The 20011-nt window shown below is 38.8% G+C and overlaps 1 protein-coding gene across 8 annotated transcripts in view; it reads right to left on the reverse strand.

The window, feature by feature from the left end:
* Positions 1-1031: 1031 nt before the first annotated feature.
* PDE4B (phosphodiesterase 4B) overlaps positions 1032-20011 on the reverse strand; it is a 457607-nt gene continuing 438627 nt past the window's right edge. For all 8 annotated transcript variants that reach the window (XM_054484028.2, XM_063654524.1, XM_054484029.2 and 5 more), the window contains 9 exons: positions 19869-19962; positions 13717-13895; positions 12243-12341; positions 11939-12103; positions 9763-9862; positions 7687-7841; positions 7472-7594; positions 6569-6751; positions 1032-3302 (listed from right to left, as the gene is read on the reverse strand). In XM_054484028.2, coding sequence (XP_054340003.1) covers positions 2937-3302; positions 6569-6751; positions 7472-7594; positions 7687-7841; positions 9763-9862; positions 11939-12103; positions 12243-12341; positions 13717-13895; positions 19869-19962 — 1464 coding nt within the window. In that variant the 3' untranslated portion in view covers positions 1032-2936. The remainder of the gene's footprint in view (positions 3303-6568; positions 6752-7471; positions 7595-7686; positions 7842-9762; positions 9863-11938; positions 12104-12242; positions 12342-13716; positions 13896-19868; positions 19963-20011) is intronic.

The following is a 20011-nucleotide window of genomic DNA, read 5'->3' on the forward strand; positions in this document are numbered from 1 at the left end:
TTTTAAAAATATGTATTTCCCACATGATTCTTATTTGCAGTAAGGGTTAATTAAGAACCTCTTCTCAGTAGAAAACAGGCCTGCAAATATTTCTAGCTCTGGGCATTATAAAAGTCACACCCGTGGCTATTGTAAGCAATTTACTTTGCTCATTTTCAAACTCTCAGAGATGGTGAGGCACAATCAGAAATCAGAGATGATGGAAAATGTTGGAAATAGCTCTGCAACTAGCAGGCAAGCTGGTTCTGCAATGTCGGCTCATCTTAATTTCAGCTGTGTTTAGAGAAGACCATCTTACTGGTTCACAGAGCACTCCCTTGTGGCTAAATTATTATGGGCCAACACTGATTCTTGTTTGCAACCTTCTGCAACAAACACACACATAAACACACACACACACACACACACACTTCTCAGGATAAAATATTTTAAAACGCTGACTTTAAGATTTCAACAAAGCATTTAAGTATTTTTCTTATATATAAACAGTTCTTTCCAGAAAGAAAATCATAGCCATATGACCAACAAGAGGCTGCATGGATCACTGAGAAAACCGTGAGTGTCCACCCATGCTCTGTGGGTTGTGGTTTAAGATGACTCTTTGGACCTCAGATTCTTCATGTGTCAAATGAATCAATGGGACTCTCTGACTGCATTATACTAATGTTCTATAATCTATGATTCACTTTTCTAGAGGACTCAGCCAAGTTGGGGATTCCCTTTATTTATCTAGTAGATTAAACTCTTCAGACTCTTAAAGAGGTAGAAGGAAACGGTTCGAGATGAGCAAAGTGGTTTTGTTTTGTTTTCCTTCCTCAACCCCCTTCCTGCATCATTGAGCTGGGTGAACAGTTGCTAAGAAAAAAGCGAAATGTTCCAAACTAGGGGACTTTTTGGACATAGATTCTGAAACTTCAGTTGTGATGTTGGCTGGACAAAGTGGTTGGCTTTCTTTGTGGGGAATGGCAGAAGAGAAGAGAAAGATCTGCTTTTCATATGTCAGAACTAATCATGAAATAAGTGGGCCTACAGACTAATCATGCTTTTCTTTATTCACCTCATATAAAAGTCTCTTTAGAATGCATTTGAACACAATATATAATAATAATACTATAACATACATTGTGAGAAACATTTAAAAACGATAAAATGTCCACCTGAAACAACGCAGTGTTCATAGACATACAAACCCATTGGTCATGCACATTTGTGCCATTTTCTGTAATTACTGAGTCACAATGCTGAACTGAAAGCATGAAACATATTTTACAAACTGAAACTGACATCAGTAAGAGGCCTAACAAGTGTTATCAGAAGAGGCTTCACATTTGCATAATTTGCTACATCAGTTCACATTTTATTATAAAAATTCACATTGTTTTATTGTTTTCTTTTGTAATAAATTGGAACATGACATTCCTGCTTAATGGCAGGCAGGAGGCTAGCTCTTCAAAGTCAGTAGTTCGGGAGCATTCAGAAGAATCATCTGTGAGCAAATGTAGTGTTGCCTTTTGAACCAAAGCCACAATGATAGTAGGATCCAGTTATAACCCAACTCATGCCCACACAGATTTGGATAGAACCTGGGTAAAAACTACATCCCATTGCCCCCTGCCCCTATCAAGCTATACAAAAGTAAAAGCTCAGTATAAACCATTTAGTATCTAATGTGAGAATATTGTTTCCAAAACTGGTTCATAAAGGGGTTGTGCAGAAGTAGCAACTCAGGCAGGGAAAGGGCAGACCCTTTGAACAAAAGCCCACCCCTGTCCTCTCTGCCAAGGGGGCCGTATGTCTCTACTAAGTGACGTTTGGGTTATATGATACACAATATAAAACATTACAAGAAAAAGTCGTAACTCTTAGGCAGAGTTTTCTACACAAATTTAACACCACCATTGGCAGGCAATGTTAGATATATAAATTAATAACTTACAAAACATTACATTATGTACATTAAGTAATAAATACACGGTTATAAACAGGAATGGAGGTGTTAGCGCAGAAGGCAGTGCAAGAGAAGGACGGCAGCATTACATTGAAAACAGCCTAACTGGGTGAAGAGAGGAGGTAGGGAACAGGGCCAGGGACTGTACAACTCCTGTGGGGGGCAGGGTCCAAGACACAGCAGGGCACACTGCTGAGTTCTATGCAGACTCTCATGGTGAACGACACCACTGCTCCTTTCTACCCCCTAATTTGTTCAATTTTATTCTGTTTACAGCAAAAAGTTAAAAGTACTGTTGGAGGCAGGCAAACAGAGAGAAGTTTTAAGAGTGACTGTGGAGTTGGACTGGACAACACGGGAAGGAAGTAAAATGTGGTTAGAAGTGTATCCTTTCTGTCTGTTTGCAAAAGTAACTGTAGTAAAGTGAAGGATATTGCCCAAGAAAGAAGGAAGACTATTTTCTTTCCCTTTTCCAGAAAGAGTCAAAAAAGTTTGTCAACTTTGAAAGCTTATCTGTGTAGAAGTTAATACTAAACTCTAGGTATTCAACAGGCATTTTAAAGACATGAAAATGTTTTACAAAAAAGGCACACAGGTTGGCAGACAAAGGGACAAGTGAGAAGATTCATAAATGAAGTTATTAGTCAGTGAGTTCAGTCACTATCGGGGATAAGTTCCCGAAACTTAGTGCAGAATGATCTCTCAGTTTTGTGTCTTCCATTTTCAAGCCATGTGTCTTGATCAGAACCGGCCCCCAGCAACAGCTTCAGCCCTCTCTACCAAGCTTGCCAGCAAGGCAAGTCAACCTTGGGATTTCCTGAGCTGCTATTTGCTTCCTGGTCTTGCACTCTGACTCCAAACTCAAGTAACTGAAAGGCCAGGTGGCCCTTGTCCTGTGCAGGTCTTGGCCCCCATGGTGGACTGGCCCTACCACATAGCTGGCATGCTCATCAAGGATAGAATGTTCATCTCCACAGGGAAAGGGGGATTATGTATCCACTGGGGACTTGTCTTCTGTTGCAATGTCTATGTCAGTCTCTCCCAGGGAATCTCTGTTTTCTGGATCAATCACACAAAGCATCTTTGTGCTGCTGAAATAGCTGTGTCCCTCTCCCTCCTTCTCAGGTCCTTCAGAATCTTCCTCATCGAGAGTCAGTTCAAACTGAAACTTCTCCATCAGACCCTGGCAGTCCCTGTTCTGCTCATCCAGTGGTGGTGAGGGACTTTGAGGTATCATGCTCTGATACCAGTTCCTGTTATCTTCTAAGGTATCGAGAATGTCCTGAGCATCAGGCTGTACCAAATCTGCCCAGGTCTCCCACAATGGATGGACAATGTAGTCGATGAAACCAACCTGGAGAAAAATAAGATTACAAATCTGTTATTGTGATGGTGCTTGAAAAGTAAACAAGGTATCCTGGTTTCCATGCAAAGAAAGAACATTAATAACTTCAGCAAGATCAATCATAATGGATTCCATGATTTGGACACTCACAATACAGTGGATCTTACACTGAATGCAATCGATGTATTCTCTCTTAATCCTGGAAGGTAAGTATTGCTGTTTACTATTTACAAAGGCAGAAACTATGACTTATTGAGATTAAATATCTTGTCAGAGGTCACATAACTAGTGAGTGGTGGAGCTGGGACTCAGCCCCAGCTTCATTTGATTCCAAAGCCCGTGTTCATCTCCCTACAACAGACTGCATTTCCTTTTATGTGCGCCAGATAAGAAGTCTGGATGGAATCCTCATGATTTCCAGGGACCCGAAGACAAAGAATGACTTTGTCACTACTTGGATTCTGTGAGTCATTTTCTGAAGAAAGCAGGTCCAGGTCTAACGTGTTTTGACTCAATATTTTTTCCTTGTTAACTTTAAAATATGTTGCTATTCCAAAGTGATGAGGAGCTGGCTCCTGACTACTCTGGAATTTCTCAAGTTCTGTGGAATGCTTTTGGCTGGTAGAGGAGTTTGATGAAACACATGAAAATACTTTGAACCCTGAAAGAAACACATATCCCCTCGGTGGACATACATGCAATTGTTTGGGATCTATAGAGCACACAGTCATTTCCAACAGGTGAAAGAAGGGAAAATAAAAAACAATTAAGCAGTTCCTTTTGCTGGTGTTCCTGTGATTAAATACCAGGCTTATGGCTCTGTTATGGTTTACTCAGGGGCTATGCATCCTGCATGAGCTAGCAGTGTGGACTTACGCTGGCCTTCTCATTGTTGGACAAACAGGAAACACTGGGGGTGGGGACATGTAGAGAGAAAGAATACGCACTAGGTGAATGAGGGAAGGGAATTCCCCTGCCATGGTCTGGGGAGCTAGAGAGATGCTGCATTGGGATTTAGGGGTAGATGGTCAAAGGGCACCCACCCATGGGACATTCTATAGGTCTCTTTCCACACTACTGGAAACTTTCCTTTATTAACATGTTGGTATTTGGCCAGTCATTTAATACATCCAAGTTGTACTGTACACAAGAACTTTGTCATATGTGACTCTTTCATAAATAAAATATATATGTATGATGTGTATATATATATATATATATATGTATGATATATATATGTATTTTTTTCTTATTCTTCTTCTTTCTGGTGCTTTCCTAACCTTAAAAAGGAAGTTTCACAGCAAAGTCAGGGAATCTCTGATCTATACTGGTTATAAAAACTCGACCGTACATGATTCAGATATTTCTCTCACTTCCACCCACTCCTTTTCCCTCCCTTTTACTTCTTTATGTGTGCTTAATGAATGTTAGAGACTATTTTCAAGGTGTTTTCCAGGGACCCAAAATAACAAGCTCGAGGTAATGGAGAAAATTGAATAAGCTGAACACAGTGCAGTCATTTCCTTTCTTCGCTTGTTTTGCTTCTGCTAAGAAATGCTGAGAATTTTTTGAAAGGTAGCTGCTAGTTATTTATTCCCTAGATCACAGGACGAGAGAGCTGTATGAATCCTGAGAGCACCCAGTAAAGAGCTTTACTGCTGGGCCAATCAGACAGTGTTCAGCAGAGCCTATCGGTAGGAAATACCAGAGTGGATAACGATGTCATGGCAACAGGAAGACCTGTCCCTAAGATGAGAGTGAAGAGCTTTGGATGAGAGAGCTGCCGTAGTGGACCAAGAGGACAGCTTTGCACCTGACATGCTGGGGAAATATCTACTTTATCTATCTTGCAAGGCTGTTTGGGGGTCCAAGTAAGATAATGTATGGAAAATGTGTGAAATGCTCCACAGAACATCATATAAACATAAAACATCACTGCTATTAATAAAAGGGTGTTATTCCTCCTTACTGATTCATATCTTGTTCCACTTAAGCCTTTGGGCTATTTGAATTGACCCTCATTAATAATGTTAACTTGATTTTTTACAGTATATTAGACTTCAGAGCACTTCCACAGATTTCTTTTTTTTTTGAGATAAGAGTCTTGCTCTATTGCCCAGGCTGGAATGCAGTGGCACAATCTCAGCTCACTGCAACCTCCGCCTCCTGGGTTCAAGCGATTTTCCTGCCTCAGCTTCCCAAGTAGCTGGGACTACAGGCACACACTACCATGCCCGACCAATTTTTTGTGTGTTTTTAGTAGAGACAGGGTTTCACCATGTTGGCCAGGCTGGTCTTGAACTCCTGACCTCAGGTGATCCATCCACCTCAGCCTCCCAAAGTGCTAGATTACAGGCGTGAGCCACTGTGCCTAGCCCTTTCACAGATTTTTTAAACTCATTTAGTTGAGTTTCTCTAAGAAGCAACAAAATAACAATTGCAAAGGAACTGTACATTAATATTACAAGTATATGCAAATTTGGGGTATCCAGGTAGTAGGGAAAGAGGATAAATACTGAAAATAAACAATCCAAATGTTTTTGGGATAAAGATCTTGGACAGTCTATGAACTCATTCTCAATCTCAGCTACTCAGTTCAGCCCATTCGTTTTCTTGAAAAATCTTTGTATGGATACTGATACTTTCCATTGCTGCATATTCTGCAGCTATTGGCATCTGGACATTTCTGTATTCACCTCCTCCAGACTATTGTCCCCTGTCCTAAACACACACAGAATGTGTTGCTTTGGACGCAGCCAGAAAATGTCAGCATGTTCTCAAAAGCATAGAAGCATCCTTGGGAGGGAACACAAGACAGGGCTTTGACTATGCAGTAAAAGAGACTGCCTCTGGTGATGGTCGCAGTGGGCTTGATTAAGGATGGAAGATAAAAATAGAGGGCTGGAAGCAAGGATGAGGAGTAGAGCTCTTGAATGAAGACAGATCTAGGAGAAATCCAGAAGGTTGGGATGGAGGAGACACTGATGTTCATATTATTCAGCTGGATTTGCTAACGTCAGAGACAACTATCTAAATGATTTAGGGACACATAGTCCAAATTTCGACGGATTTCTGATGACTACTTATCCCCACCCTGTGAAACTGAGTGTAATGGAGAAGTCGCATGAGTCCTGACTATAATGGAACAAAATGCGTAGTTCTCTCCTTATCATTTCATATATACGTATTCTATTGGAAAAACGGAATTAAATAGAACCCTCCAGCTCTATAATCAGCAGAGCTCACAAAAACTTTCAAAATCTCATATTAGATACCTGGGATTTTTCCACAGAAGCTGTGTGTTTATCACACATCGGGCTAATTTCCATTCCCCTCTCCCGCTCTTTGTCTCCCTGCTGGAAAAATTCCTCCATGATGCGGTCTGTCCATTGCCGATACAATTCCAAGGACTTGGTGGGGTTGCTCAGGTCTGCACAGTGTACCATGTTGCGAAGGACCTGAAATCATCAAGTTTTGGAAATCTCATAAAGTTAGGTGTAAATACTGCCGGAACATCTCATCCCTCTCATACTAGTACACTTGGTACTAAACCCGAGAACATTTTAGTTGCATTTATAATTATGACATATGCACCGAAAAAAATGGAATTACAATAGTGCTAGCCTGGGTCAGTTATTTACTTTTATAGAGTCCCAAAGGGGAAAATGTGTGTCTTCTTAGACCGACAGTCATTGAATTTAAAAATTGGAAGGAACATTAGAGGTCAGATGCTGCTATCATTTCCTTTTCTCAGTTTGGAAAGAATGCAAAGAATTACTCAAAGTAGATAACTTCATATTTTCCACTTGCGGAAAGAGGAGAACAGCTGATGGCAATTTGTATATCCAAAACAGACCTAACAAACTTCAAGTCAATGGGATTTAAATCCAAACACAAGCTTTTGGAACCAACAGTCACGTATGCCCTATTACAAATAGATTTTGCAATTTATTTATATAACTAATAAGCAATTCCACAAATAGGGATTTTTTTCCTCATAAATTAGAGGATAAATTTGAATGTCCATTTTCCTTAGCTTGTTCTTAAAATAAGCCCTAAGCTATAGGAGTAGCCTAGGATATATCAATAACTGAATTTATCTTTGTTTTCTTTTTCTAATTGTTGTTCAGCTTAGTTTGGTTTGGTTTTGTGTTAAATCAAAGACTTTCATCAAATACCTGAATGCGATCGGTATAGTTGTCTAGAAGAAGAACGCCTGAACTTGTAACTTTCTTCGTTTCTACCATTGTCTTCAGGTCTGCCAGCAGGCTCATATGTTTAGACATATCAGTTGCTAACACCTTGGGTAAAAAGAAAATGAAAACTCTTAATAAATTCAGTCTATCAGAGAGAATGGCAGTAAGTGAGGAACGTAGAGAGGCTAAAGTCTTACCATGTCAATAACCATCTTCCTAAGTGTCTGACGCTGCTTCTTGGTGAGATTCATGAAGATGTCACAGTGTTCTTCTTGCAGCAGTTTGAAACCCACAGCAAGGTGATGATTTTCCAACACAGATTCATCATTATACATCAAAGCAAGTTCTGAATCTAATAAATCAGACCAAATGATGACTTAATTAAAAAGGGATATGATTTGAATGTTGGCATTATCTCAAAGTGAAATCAGACCTAGTTCTCTCCAAATTATTTCAAGAAACACCAGCTACACGTCATTTCCTCTTAGTGGCCCTCTACAAAGAGAAGTCATCAGTTTCTAAGCAAAAAATGCTTCTACTGGTGAATAAGCTTTCCATGTGATTAAAATTCATTGTATTTTAAAATCCTTTTACTCTTTCTATATCTCAGATGAAGAATTTAATATTAGGTAAGGGCATTCCTGAGCATCTCAATCCTATTTTTATGTGTCTTCAAAAATTTTGTACTTTGGAAAAGAACAACTTGAAAGTACCACTAAACTTTATGAATTGTACTGAGATTTTCAAGCTATATTCACATTTTATATTTTCCCTAATCTCTGGCAATTGTGAATTTTGGATTGTCAAAGATCATGCTTGATGTAAAACTTCATTTTACCCAAATAACATCACTTTTTAGAGCTTTCTATTAATATGATACTAAACATTACTACTTTTTGGGAACAATTCTGATGTCAAATTTTCTGTCTTTTGGCTCTCTCCACCAGAAATTGCAATATCTGGAAACCTAAGCTGCAGCTTCCAGCATGCCTTTTATATAGAAGAATCACAGGCATCTTTTGTTAGACAGAAGTCTGCTTGAGAATATGGTCATCAGACTTATGAAACCACATTTTCTCTTAATCAAGAATACCAGACAGGTGGTGGTAATGTGTTACTTAATTACAGGTTCTGTTACACATATATCATTGCTTTAACAGTGTGCTCATAGTTACAATCTCCGATGAGTACTCTTGTTCATCCTGTGATCAAGGCCACAGATCTACAAGCAGGCTTTATATGTTGCAGTGCTATAGGTGACTGTAGTAGATAGACCAGTTTTCTGTGTGAGGCTAACTGGCCTATATATGGATTGACTCATGACACCACACTCTACCAACTGATATAATCCATGCAGACAAGTAGCTGCCTCAACATTTTGTTTGTTCAACAGAAGAATGAAGTAAAAGAACCCAGTGTACTCCAAACCTATGTCATTCAGATATTCTTAGGATAAAGGTCAAGGACTGATGATCAGGACTCTTTTACAGCAAGTAGCTCAAAAAGCATTTCTAGAAAACTGTCAGTACTTGATGTTATTCATGACTACAATAACCAATATTCTCAAAGTACTTACATTTCCAGCACTTAGAGATAGTGCATTATTTGACAGAATGAATGGATTTTCAAAGGTATGAAAACTAAACATTTTAAGCATGACAAAAGCTTTGAGTATGGCTTGGGATCCTAAGGCTAGACCACCCCTGGTCACTCAGGTCATTGCTACTCCCAATCCATAATCAAATCTATGCAGTTGGAAGAAAATGTATGGAACTTTTAATGACCCTTCCTTCTGAACTGTGGAAACTCATTCCAGTGCTTTTTATGGCATCTTATTTTTACTTGGAGGTTCCCATGTGCAGATTCAATATTTGTGGCTGCTTCCCAAGCAGGTAGGGACAGTAGTGAGTTACTATGCTCTGTGCGAGAGTTTTGCATAATATAAAAAGTCATTATCATGGGATCCCCAAACCTTTTATTGTTCTTTATGAATAATTCCATATCTGTTATTCTTTCCTTATATATTGTATTTGCCAAACTTTGAGTACTTTTTATGGCTCCCCTAAGACCCTCTCCAAGTTCTCCATGCAGCTCAAACATTGTGTTGCCAGACTGGACTGAGTATCCATGAAAGGCCTGACCAGTTTGAGAGAAACGGAAGGATTGCCTCATTATTATCCTTGTGATTATCCATAATGAAAACATTAGGAGGAAAAAAATTAAGCAGTGAATCATACAATTATCTGGAATGACTGCTGTAGTGATGAACTCACTTGTGTTGATGAGAAACTGATTGGAGACTCCAGGATGATCAACGTCATGGATGGCAGCTGCAAAAATGGCAGCCAGGATTTCCAAATCTGTGAAGACAGCCTGTCGGGTAAATAAACACATTTAACTCCACATCCAATTTGCCTATCCTGCTTATTCAGTTTCATTTGTAAAGTATCCTACTTTATTCTTGTTGGGAGAGGGATTGCTGATTTATGTAATATCTCAATATACTAATTTAAATCAATGTAGATTCTGTTCATCATCATAAAGTCTCTGATGTGAAAGGGATGATGGCCAGAGCTCAATCTCACATCAAGCCTAAAGGCTGATGCTTGGAAAGATATTAGCACAAATCTCATGGAGTGTGTAAATGTCTAATGTTTGTTTCTTGGACCAGTGGTGTGGCAGCATGGTGCTTATGTAACACAAGCAGATACAAGTCAAAGAAGCAAGTCAGACTGGCTCTGCTCTGAGACATAACAACCTTCATATACTCTTAGCTGAATAACTTAGAGAAAAATGGCCAAACTCCCGATTCGTAAGATCAGCAATAAATTATTTCCCAAAGCTAAATTTATGGTGTGGTCACAAGCTTTTAGATATTATTCATTCATTCAGTACGTATCCACTAATCATTTACTATGGGCAAGATTTGAGAACCTTTCTAAGAAGTGAAACCTGAGGCCCCACTGCTCAATTCCTTCATGTCATGTCATGAACCCTTCTCTGCCCCCACCCATGCACAATGATTCAAACCTAGTATTAATAAGGTATATATTGGTGCTCATTCTAGGGCTGAAATGTCTTTCCTCATCCTCTGTGACTAGTTAAATCTTCTGGTCCTTCAAATGCCAGCTTTAGGTGGGTTTCCACCTCTCCTATAAAGACCAATCACATTACTCAAGCACTCATTGAGCTCTCCCTTTTCTAAAAAGTTTGCAGCACTCATGGCCAATTTCTGGCCACACAGTAGGTATACTATTAATAAGAGTGAGCAGTTGATAGATAGTGTTGCCTCACTGTATGATACTTACACAGGGTATAAAAACAGTACTCTTTCTCTCCTTCAGAGGGATCAAACACCCTTAGCTCCATCTCACTTTCTCAAGATTTCTTGGATTTCTTTTCTTAGAAAATATGCAACTCAAGCAATAGAGTTGTGGCCAATCTTTTTTCACCTTCCAAACTGAATCTGTAAAGGTGAGGCTGGATAGGCCATGGCCAGTCTCTTCCTGGAGTGGTCCAGCACATTTTGGGAGTACTTGACCATCATTTTCATTTGTCAAGTAAGAGTATGACCTGCTGTACACATTGTTGATGATATAGGTATACACAAATGCATTAATCTATGAGGGAAGGAGCCACAGCCACCTTCTCAGAGTTGGTAAGGCAAATATGAATATTGTTTCTCCTTGTTTCAGCATTATTAATTCTTCTGTTCTAGATTTTTAGTTACTACTTCTTCAACACATTGCATCAGTTTTATAATTTTTTTAGGAGAATAGGCCTCTGGATGCTTATTACTAATAAGAAATATAGAGAGTATTTTATATTTCTGTGATATCCCCCTGGGAATATAATGCTCTGTATATACCTAGGGTGGCATTGGGCAGTTCAGACAAGTAATTGCATATTGAGAATATACTATCTACCAGACACTGAACAAGACATTTTGAGGTACACTGCATCCCTTATTAGAAATACAATGAAGAATAAAACGTGATTCCTGCCCAGAAATTCTGTTAATTGCTTTATAGTTAAATACTTTAAATAGTAAGAGATGTAAAGGGAAGGTTACTCTGATATTAGAAAGCAAAACAAGTAGAAATGTCATTCATTTTTTATAAATAGCTCAGTTAATGGATGTGATACATTTTATAAAGGACCTGTTCAAGTATGCAGGGTGGTCTAATTACATTAATTTTGTAAGTATATTATATATTAAAAAAATTCTTAAATTTTTTTTATTTTTATTTTTTAGAGACAGGGTTGCCCAAGCGGGAGTCCAGGGGAGCAATCACAGCTCACTGTAACCTTGAACCCCTGGGCTCAAGCAATCCTCCCAACTCAGCCTCCCGAGTAGCTAGGACTACAGGCACATGCTACTACATCCAGCTTGTATGGCATTTTTGAAGGAGGATGGGCAGAAATGCAAAACGGATCATAACTACTCACGTCTAATGCTGGTGTAGAAAGGAGAACATGGGTCGACTGGGCTACATCAGCAGCGTGCAGGCTGTTGTGATATGCCACATCAGAATGGTAATGGTCTTCTAAAGTCATCATGTAGGTTATAAATGTGTCAGATGAGATTCTGAATGTCTTTAGGAGGTCTCTTTCCTATGTTGTAAAATGGATTAGAACATAAATAAGTAGATGTCCAAAAGTCGAGGAAAGTTAAATCAGAAAAGTAAGATGGAAAAAAAAATCATAAACAGCCATCCAATTGGAAAGCCAGTATTCACTCCTGTTCACTCACCTGGAATATAGCATACATGATGCATGTTAGGGGCCTATTGTGGGAATATCCAGCCACATTAAAGATGTTAAGACCCCATTTGTTCAGGTCTTCCAGCTCCTGTAATTAAAAATTTAAAGGAATTTAGGAATAAGCAAAGTTGTGCTAACATGCCTCATTCTTTTTATTTATTTTTTGGACACTGGCTGTTTAAGTCTTTAGAGTGTCTCCTTAGAGTGCTTTAGTTGCGTGAAAATCTGAAAGTTAAATGGCCTAGGAGGTTGGGTGTCCTCTTCATAATAGCTACAAGTTTCTGAACATTTTTTATTCAGAAAAAGGAGAGTATCTATTTATAAATTTAGTTGCTGACCTATATTGGACATGCATCAGTCTTCAACCAATGTTGCTTTCAAAGGTGGCCACAAGTGAATAGAGAGCACTCTAGTTCAATGTCCCTGTCTCTCCCCTTGCTGCTTACTGGCCCATTAGTGACAGCTGGAAAACAGTCTCAGGGAAAACTCCTCTGCCCTTTGGTTATCATCACTGAAGGCCAGATCAGGAAGACTCAGCTGTCAGAATGTGCATAAGTCAACCCAATTTAATGTAAAAGGTCATGAAAAATGCCAGTCATGAATTACATCCTAGGGCTCCTGGGCCACAGACGGACCTGGAAGAAACATCACTCAGGCCTGTGTTGTGAGATTATTCCAAGGTTATCTGATTTAAGGACCAATTTATTTCATTCTTAGTAACTATCCGGAGTAAGAGATCCAGGCTCTCCACCACGACTTGGCCTAATGTTTAATGAACCTTCCTCTAATGACAGCTTTCAGAAGGTCTTACTGCTCACAGTAAGCTCATTTCATATTCTCACAAGGCTGACAGGACCTCAGCAGTCACTTTGTGTGGCCTCCTAAAGGATGTATGAATTCTTTCTATGCCTCCCTCCACTACTGGAGTTTGGGATCCAGAGTCAGTGCTGTCAGTTTCTCTTTATTTCTTTTCCAGCACTACCGATTAGTGCAGATTTTCCCATTGGTCCTTGGCATACAGTCCCTGAAATGTCCTCTGGGATAATTCAGACCTGCCTATTGACCTTCCCTTGGATTTTCCCCATGTCTCTTCAGAACGATTCTTCATTCATAATGAACTGTCCATAACAAACCTAACTCAGGACAAAACAAAAAAAAGTGGTTCTTTGGCATGGAAAAAGGATCTTCTATCAGATGCCCCAACAATGGCATTCTTAATAACTACCCAGCATAAGAGATCCAGGCTCTCCCCCAAGACTTGGTCTCATGTTCAATCAACCTTCCTCTAATGACAGCTTTCAGAAGGCCTCACTGCTCACAGTAAAGTCATTTCATATGAGCTTCCCTAACACAAAATGTAACAATGATGCAAAAGCAATCCATACTATTTTCTAAAAGGTATATGGTCATCCGTCTGCTGTAAAGCAGAAAGCTACATGCACAAAACCTGAGCTTATACACACCTTGGCCAGGTGATCTTCATTTTCAGTGTTGACTCCAAAGCGTGAGATGCTTGTATTGTTTAAGCTTGAACTATGCATTAATTTCTTCACTCCACTTATCTGGGTCATGAGCTGCTGCTTTTTCTTTTTCTCCCTGTCTTTCTGGGTAGGAGATGGGATCTCCACATCATTCTGTTTGTCTGCAACAGACAAAGGAATATGTTTTTCAGCACACGTGTCTATGAGAATCCCCTGCAATATTCAAAACAACTCTAACCATCTATAACAGCTTTAGAATCTTATAAAATCTTGTAGCACTATTTCACTGTATCTCTAGGGTAGTTCTATGAAGTAAGTGGGGAAAATACAAAATTTGTTGAGAAAAATAAGAAGATTTGTTGTTCCATGTTATTGCTAGGCAAATTAAGGCCCAGAGGAACTAAGTAACTTGTCCAGAAAGCAGCAAAAATAGGACCCAAGACCAAATCTTCTGTTTTCAGTGTAATTTAGGAGTGTATAAGGAGTGCATAAGGAGTATACACTTATACATTTGCAAGGTGGGGCACCAATACTTATATGTAGATTTTTAAATAAAGTGATTAACATATTTTTGTATAATCAAATGTTCATCAGATTAATAAAAACAGGCTTCATGATCTGCTCATCTTATTTTTACTTAAAAAAATTTAAAAATCCATATGGCTTTAGCAAGGGCTCAGTTTAAATAAGCAGTATATATGTTAGAAATATAAATGGTTCATAATCCTCAAACAATTACTTTAAGGGCTTGGTTTATTACCATTTGAGGTTTAGAGGAAGACTATAATTTTGGTTTTATTTCATGCCCAGTGTCTATTAATTCTATCAATAAATAATAATAATAAGGCCTCTTGTTTGTAATAAGCATTACACTTATTAACATATTTAAGGTTATTAAATATTTACGATACTTCATAATATTTTTAAAAATTATGTTACAACAAGGTAACAGCACAGCTAGGATTAGTGAAAAAAAAAATGTGCCTACCTGCTTATAGAAGCTCTTTCCTTTACATTGTGCTATTAAAAATATCAGCCATCAAATATTCCATTTCACTTCACAGGGAGATGTATCTTCAGTACTTCTGAAAAAAATGCACTAACTCTTTCAGCCCACAGGGATGCTGGTGAGTGCACAGAGGCAATTATTAAATTGCATAAAAACTACTTTATTGAACTAAATGACACCCTGTGGCTGAAAGAGTTAATGCAGCTTTCAAAAGTACCTACATTTACCTCCGCTAGCCACAGTGAACATTAGTAGGAAGACAACTTTGCCATTTGAAAATGACATGCTCCCAGATGGCATTTTGGGATCTAGACGATTTGTTTTGACTCTTGCAGATAATGGCACAGTCACATGTTTTCCCCAGAGACCTCTGGCTGCTCATAGGCCCCTATGGACACTTCATCAGAGCAAAGCAAGCACAGTGAGACAGTACTGGCTTCGTGTATACCTCACCTGCTCTCTGTGGGACTGCAGCAAGGGAATTATCCATCCCTAACATATCAATATTGTCTCTAGGTGTCCACAAGCTCCTACACTCACAAGCCTATGACTTTTGCTTAGGAAGGAATTTTAGTGGTCATCTCAATTAGTTTAGGGGTTTCCAACCTAGTCCAGCATCAGAAGCACCCAGGAAACTTCAGAAAAATACAGATTTATAAGCCCCACCCAACCCTACTGAATCAGTATTTTTTTTAAAAGATTCCCAAGTGACTTGGATAATCAGAGCCAGGTTTAAGAACCAATAACAATCCCACACTCTCATTTTTCAGATGAAGTCAGCAACTTGCCCAAGCTCAAAGGGCAATTTATTTAACAGATATTTATTTTGCAATTATTTTGCTCCAGACACAGTGATTTAATAGCATAGAACCCAGGCCTTGAGGTTCCTGTCAAAAATCTCTTTCCTGCCACACAATCTCTGGCATAAAACCTATATATTATATTAGTTCGAAATTACTTTTCTCCCTGTCACTTTACTCCTAATAATTACTACTTTTTGCTAAAATGAAAGGCCACCATAGGGCCTGCCTTTCTAACCACCATTCTTCACCCCCAGTTAAGGAGGCTCTTAGATTCTCCTGTGTCACTGCACATATAACCATTTCTAGTAGGACAAGCAGCCTTTTCCCTTCATTTAATTAAAGATTCCCTGTAACAGTGAGTAATTGAGCTGAACCACTACTGTGTCTGGAACACTGCAATAATGAAGAAGACCATTATTCACAAATAGTGCCAATTTGACATTAATGGGTGTTTCCCTATGCAGGCATTGGAACAACTAATAGGTTTCCCTATTCTGAATTTCCTCTATTAAATGCTTAGCCAGCACAGTGTGGAAATAATCAGAAACTCAGACTCAAAAAAATCACAATAAACACTGAGTGAATTTACATTTATGAAACAGTCAGAATACAGTGAGCAAACAGTTGGCCTGTATAAAACAAACAAAAAGCGGATACAAAAAGTAGTCTCATCCAAATTCTGTTAATGGCATAATTTGAGGCTCATGTCTTGCTAGATCACACTTTTCAATTATGCAAAATTCCTAAGCTCTTTTCCTTGCTTCTTGAAAATTCTAAGTTCTAGATTTTGAGACGGTAAGTAGAGGATTTAAAAGGATAACTTTTCTCTGTTCATGAAAATATTAACTAAATTGTAATATAACACGTAAAAATCTTGCATTATTTGCTCTCCTTCTCCCTAGGTCGTGCTTTATTTCCCTTGAAGTTAGACACTTCTATTTCCCCTTGTACCAGCAACCTGGAGCCCATTATATGACAGCATCAATGAGTGCCCGGACTGGTAAATATAGTCTACTGCCTGCCTTTCTCCCTGTCCTCCTGCACCACTTTTTTTTTTTAAAGATAGGAGCAACACAAGTTTCTCCTATCTCTGGATTAAGGGATTTCCCTCCTCCCTGGATGACACATTTTTAACATTTAATGGCTCTTATTGAGATATTGCTCTTCAAGTTTAAAGTAAATTGCTAAGATCTTCTTATTTTGTGCTCACTGAGGTGGTTGCCATGGTGTTACAGGAAACTTTTATATTATTAGAAACTGTTAATACTTTTTTTTTTTTTTTGAGACAGAGTTTTGCTCTTCTCACCCAGGCTGGAGTGCAATGGTGTGATCTTGGCTCACTGCAACCTCCATCTCCTGGATTCAAGTGATTCTCCTGCCTCAGCCTCCCCAGTAGCTGGGACTACAGGCATGTACCACCATGCCCAGCTATTTTTGTATTTTTAGTAGAGATGGGGTTTCACCATGTTGGCCAGGCTGGTCTCGAACTCCTGACCTCAGGTGATCTGCCCATCTCGGCCTCTGAACGTGCTGGGATTATAGGTGTGAGCCACCGCACCCGGCTTGTTAATAAACATTTTATTTTTAGCTCCAACAATCCTGATTTCTAAAGACTTGTTTCCAAAATGATATATGTATTAGTTAAGAGTCCTTATGTGATTTTCTTCTATACGTTCTGCGTTCCTAACAGCCTTCTTTCCTCGTTAAAGGGTTGACAGGGTATTTAGGTCTAGATGTCAAGAAAGCCAAGTCCTAGTTCTGGCTGAGGAAAGTATTAGCCAAGTGATCTTGGTCAAGTTACCTCATCCCTCTGGGTCCCCTGTTTTCTCTCCTATAAAATGAGGGAATTGGACTACAAGGTTTTAGGGTCCCATGCAGATCAGAAAGTTTATGAAGAAGGCTTCATGGTCTTCCAGGAACATTCCTCATGCTCACAGGATAAGAATAAGAGTTCCATGCCCTTCACTGGCAGTCTGGAAACAAACTTCATTTATTTGTTTTTTGAGATTGTCAGATTACAAGGCTAGGGTTCACCACAGAGAATCTAGATGGCCAGGTATGTCTTAGCAAAACTGATAAACTCAGTTCATATCAGAGTTATAGTAAGTTAGAGTTGGAAGGGATTTGAGATGTCATCTATACCAGTGCTCCCATTTTACAAGTGAGGCAACTGATGCATCTTTTGTTAATATTACAGGTTTTTTTCTTCCTATGTTTTCTCAAGAACATTTAAAATTCTAATCTGCCTGTCTAGTCTGTTTGATGGGGTTTACCACATACACCCACTGACACACACCACCCTCTTAATGCTAAGAGTCTATAAGGATTGAAATTCCAATAACCTTCCTCAACAATTTGTTCTTGAATTTAATTTTTGGAACAATGAGAAGCCAAATGACTGGTTTTGCTCAAGAGATCTGCCTAAATAGCAAGCAGAATAGGCAAGAAAGTTGACATTTGCCTCATCTTGAGACAGTGTTGAGACTCAGAGCTCATATTTAGCACCTTTTTAAATTTTTCTTTTTATTTTTTCCTACTCTGAGGAATGAATCATCTTTATTATCTTATCAGCTTTCTTTCTTGGCAGCCTATGATGATAAAAAAGGTTAATTAGTAGACTAAGATATTCTCATTGTCCTTGATAAGCAGATATTGAAAGAGACTACAAACAAAGAGGACTGCTTAGGTCCAGTCTTGGATGATTAAGGGCTCAGAGACTTCATATAACTTTAACTCCAGTAGTGGGTGTCTCTTCTGAGAAGTCTTCAAGCCCTCATATTTTAAAATGCAATGCTTATGAAGACAAAAATGGGTTCTTGCAGTTTTGATTTTATTCTCCTCTCCCACAGTCATTAACCTGTAAAATGTCCCTAAAACAGCTCCCAGCTAATGAAAAATCGTTGGGCATTACACAGAGCAGGGTATATCTGAAATGCTCAGCAGAAGATCCCTGTCTTCAAATGGATAAAAGGAGAGGAAAAGGATCAGTATTTAATGCTTTCTGTAGAGTTAGATTCTAGGCACCTCTGGGAGCTAGGATGGATGAAAATTCTTCTCCTTTGTTCTGTGACAAAGGCGTTGCAACTGCAGTTGGAGAAAATCAAGCGCTGCAGACACTCACATACTAGAAACTGTTAGAATGGCACTTGTTAATCACGTCTGGTGACCATCCACTGCAGAGTAAGGCAGTAAGCTCCGTATGAGGCTGCTCAAAGAGAGGGCTGATTGATCTGCTGATAGCAAGAACTGCTTTGGTGTTAGAGAAATAGGATTGATTTTAGAAATAAAACCAGAAAAGGTATTTGTTTCAATAAGGCATCAAGGAAAATGCTCATTGATTTAATGCTATATGGCTATTCCAAAAAGAAGAGAGGATGCAGTGTTCAGCTGTGAGAATGGGTCACTTCCCTGGAAAATGAGGTTTCATAAGCAAGCGTAATTCAGTAGCAATTTAAAGTCAACAAAATCAAAATCTAAATGCTATCCATTTACTTTGATGTACAGATTTGCAGATTCTGTAGGACTTCTTAAATCAAAATAGTCCAAATAGGTTCATTATACAAAAGTGCCTTTAAGACTGAATTCAAAAATCCTAAATAATCAAATAACATGCATGACAATAGTTGAGGACCATTCATGCAATCCTTTTTGGTCAGCAAATCATGTGTTAAATACCAGTAATGTAACAACAGAGAATAATAGATAAAGCATCAGATTGGGAAGAGAATGAGGCTGCTTGCAGAAGATGAAATCCTTCAGATAATATTAAAATTCTCCCCCTTACCATCCATTTATCTTTAATAAATAACTTAGCAAAACAATAGTCAAATTACTTCCAAAGCTTATTCTCAAGGACCAAATCACTATTGAATTATTCCTCAACCATATCCCCTACAAAACATCATAGAGGAAACCTTTTGCTCAAAGCTCAGTTATTGAAGGAAGTGAAAGGCTACCATGTCAGAGAAGCTAATGGAGCTGCCTCTAGGGCTTGGGTGATTGGATTTCCCTCATTACTTCAGAGGTCCTAGCAAAGATGGAAGTGGGCAGGCAGACAAGGTGGGGCTGAGGGCCGTTTAAATACAATTAGCCCATAATAACCCTCTGTCTTGGATGGGTATTTTAATTCTTTTTTTTCAAAAACATGATCTTCCTGCTTATTTTTTTTTTCTTTTGAAGACTGGCCTTAGTTATTATTTTAAATGGATTTTTCTATGACTCAACTCCATCCCAAATTCACATGGGGATGTCCTTGATAGGTTGTAGAAATTAATTCTGAAAACCCCAGTTATAAAACAGGTTTTTCCGAGTTAATATCTTACCTAAGAAAGTATTTGAAATGTATTCAGACACCTGGTTCCCTGATCGGCTCATCTCTGAGAGGTGTGTCAGCTCCCGGTTCAGCATTCTTTTGAACTGTTTATAAAGAACAAAAATGCATTAACCACTTTAAAAAGAGCAAATG

Source organism: Pongo pygmaeus, chromosome 1, assembly GCF_028885625.2.
Source record: "Pongo pygmaeus isolate AG05252 chromosome 1, NHGRI_mPonPyg2-v2.0_pri, whole genome shotgun sequence".
Classification (NCBI taxonomy): domain Eukaryota; kingdom Metazoa; phylum Chordata; class Mammalia; order Primates; family Hominidae; genus Pongo; species Pongo pygmaeus.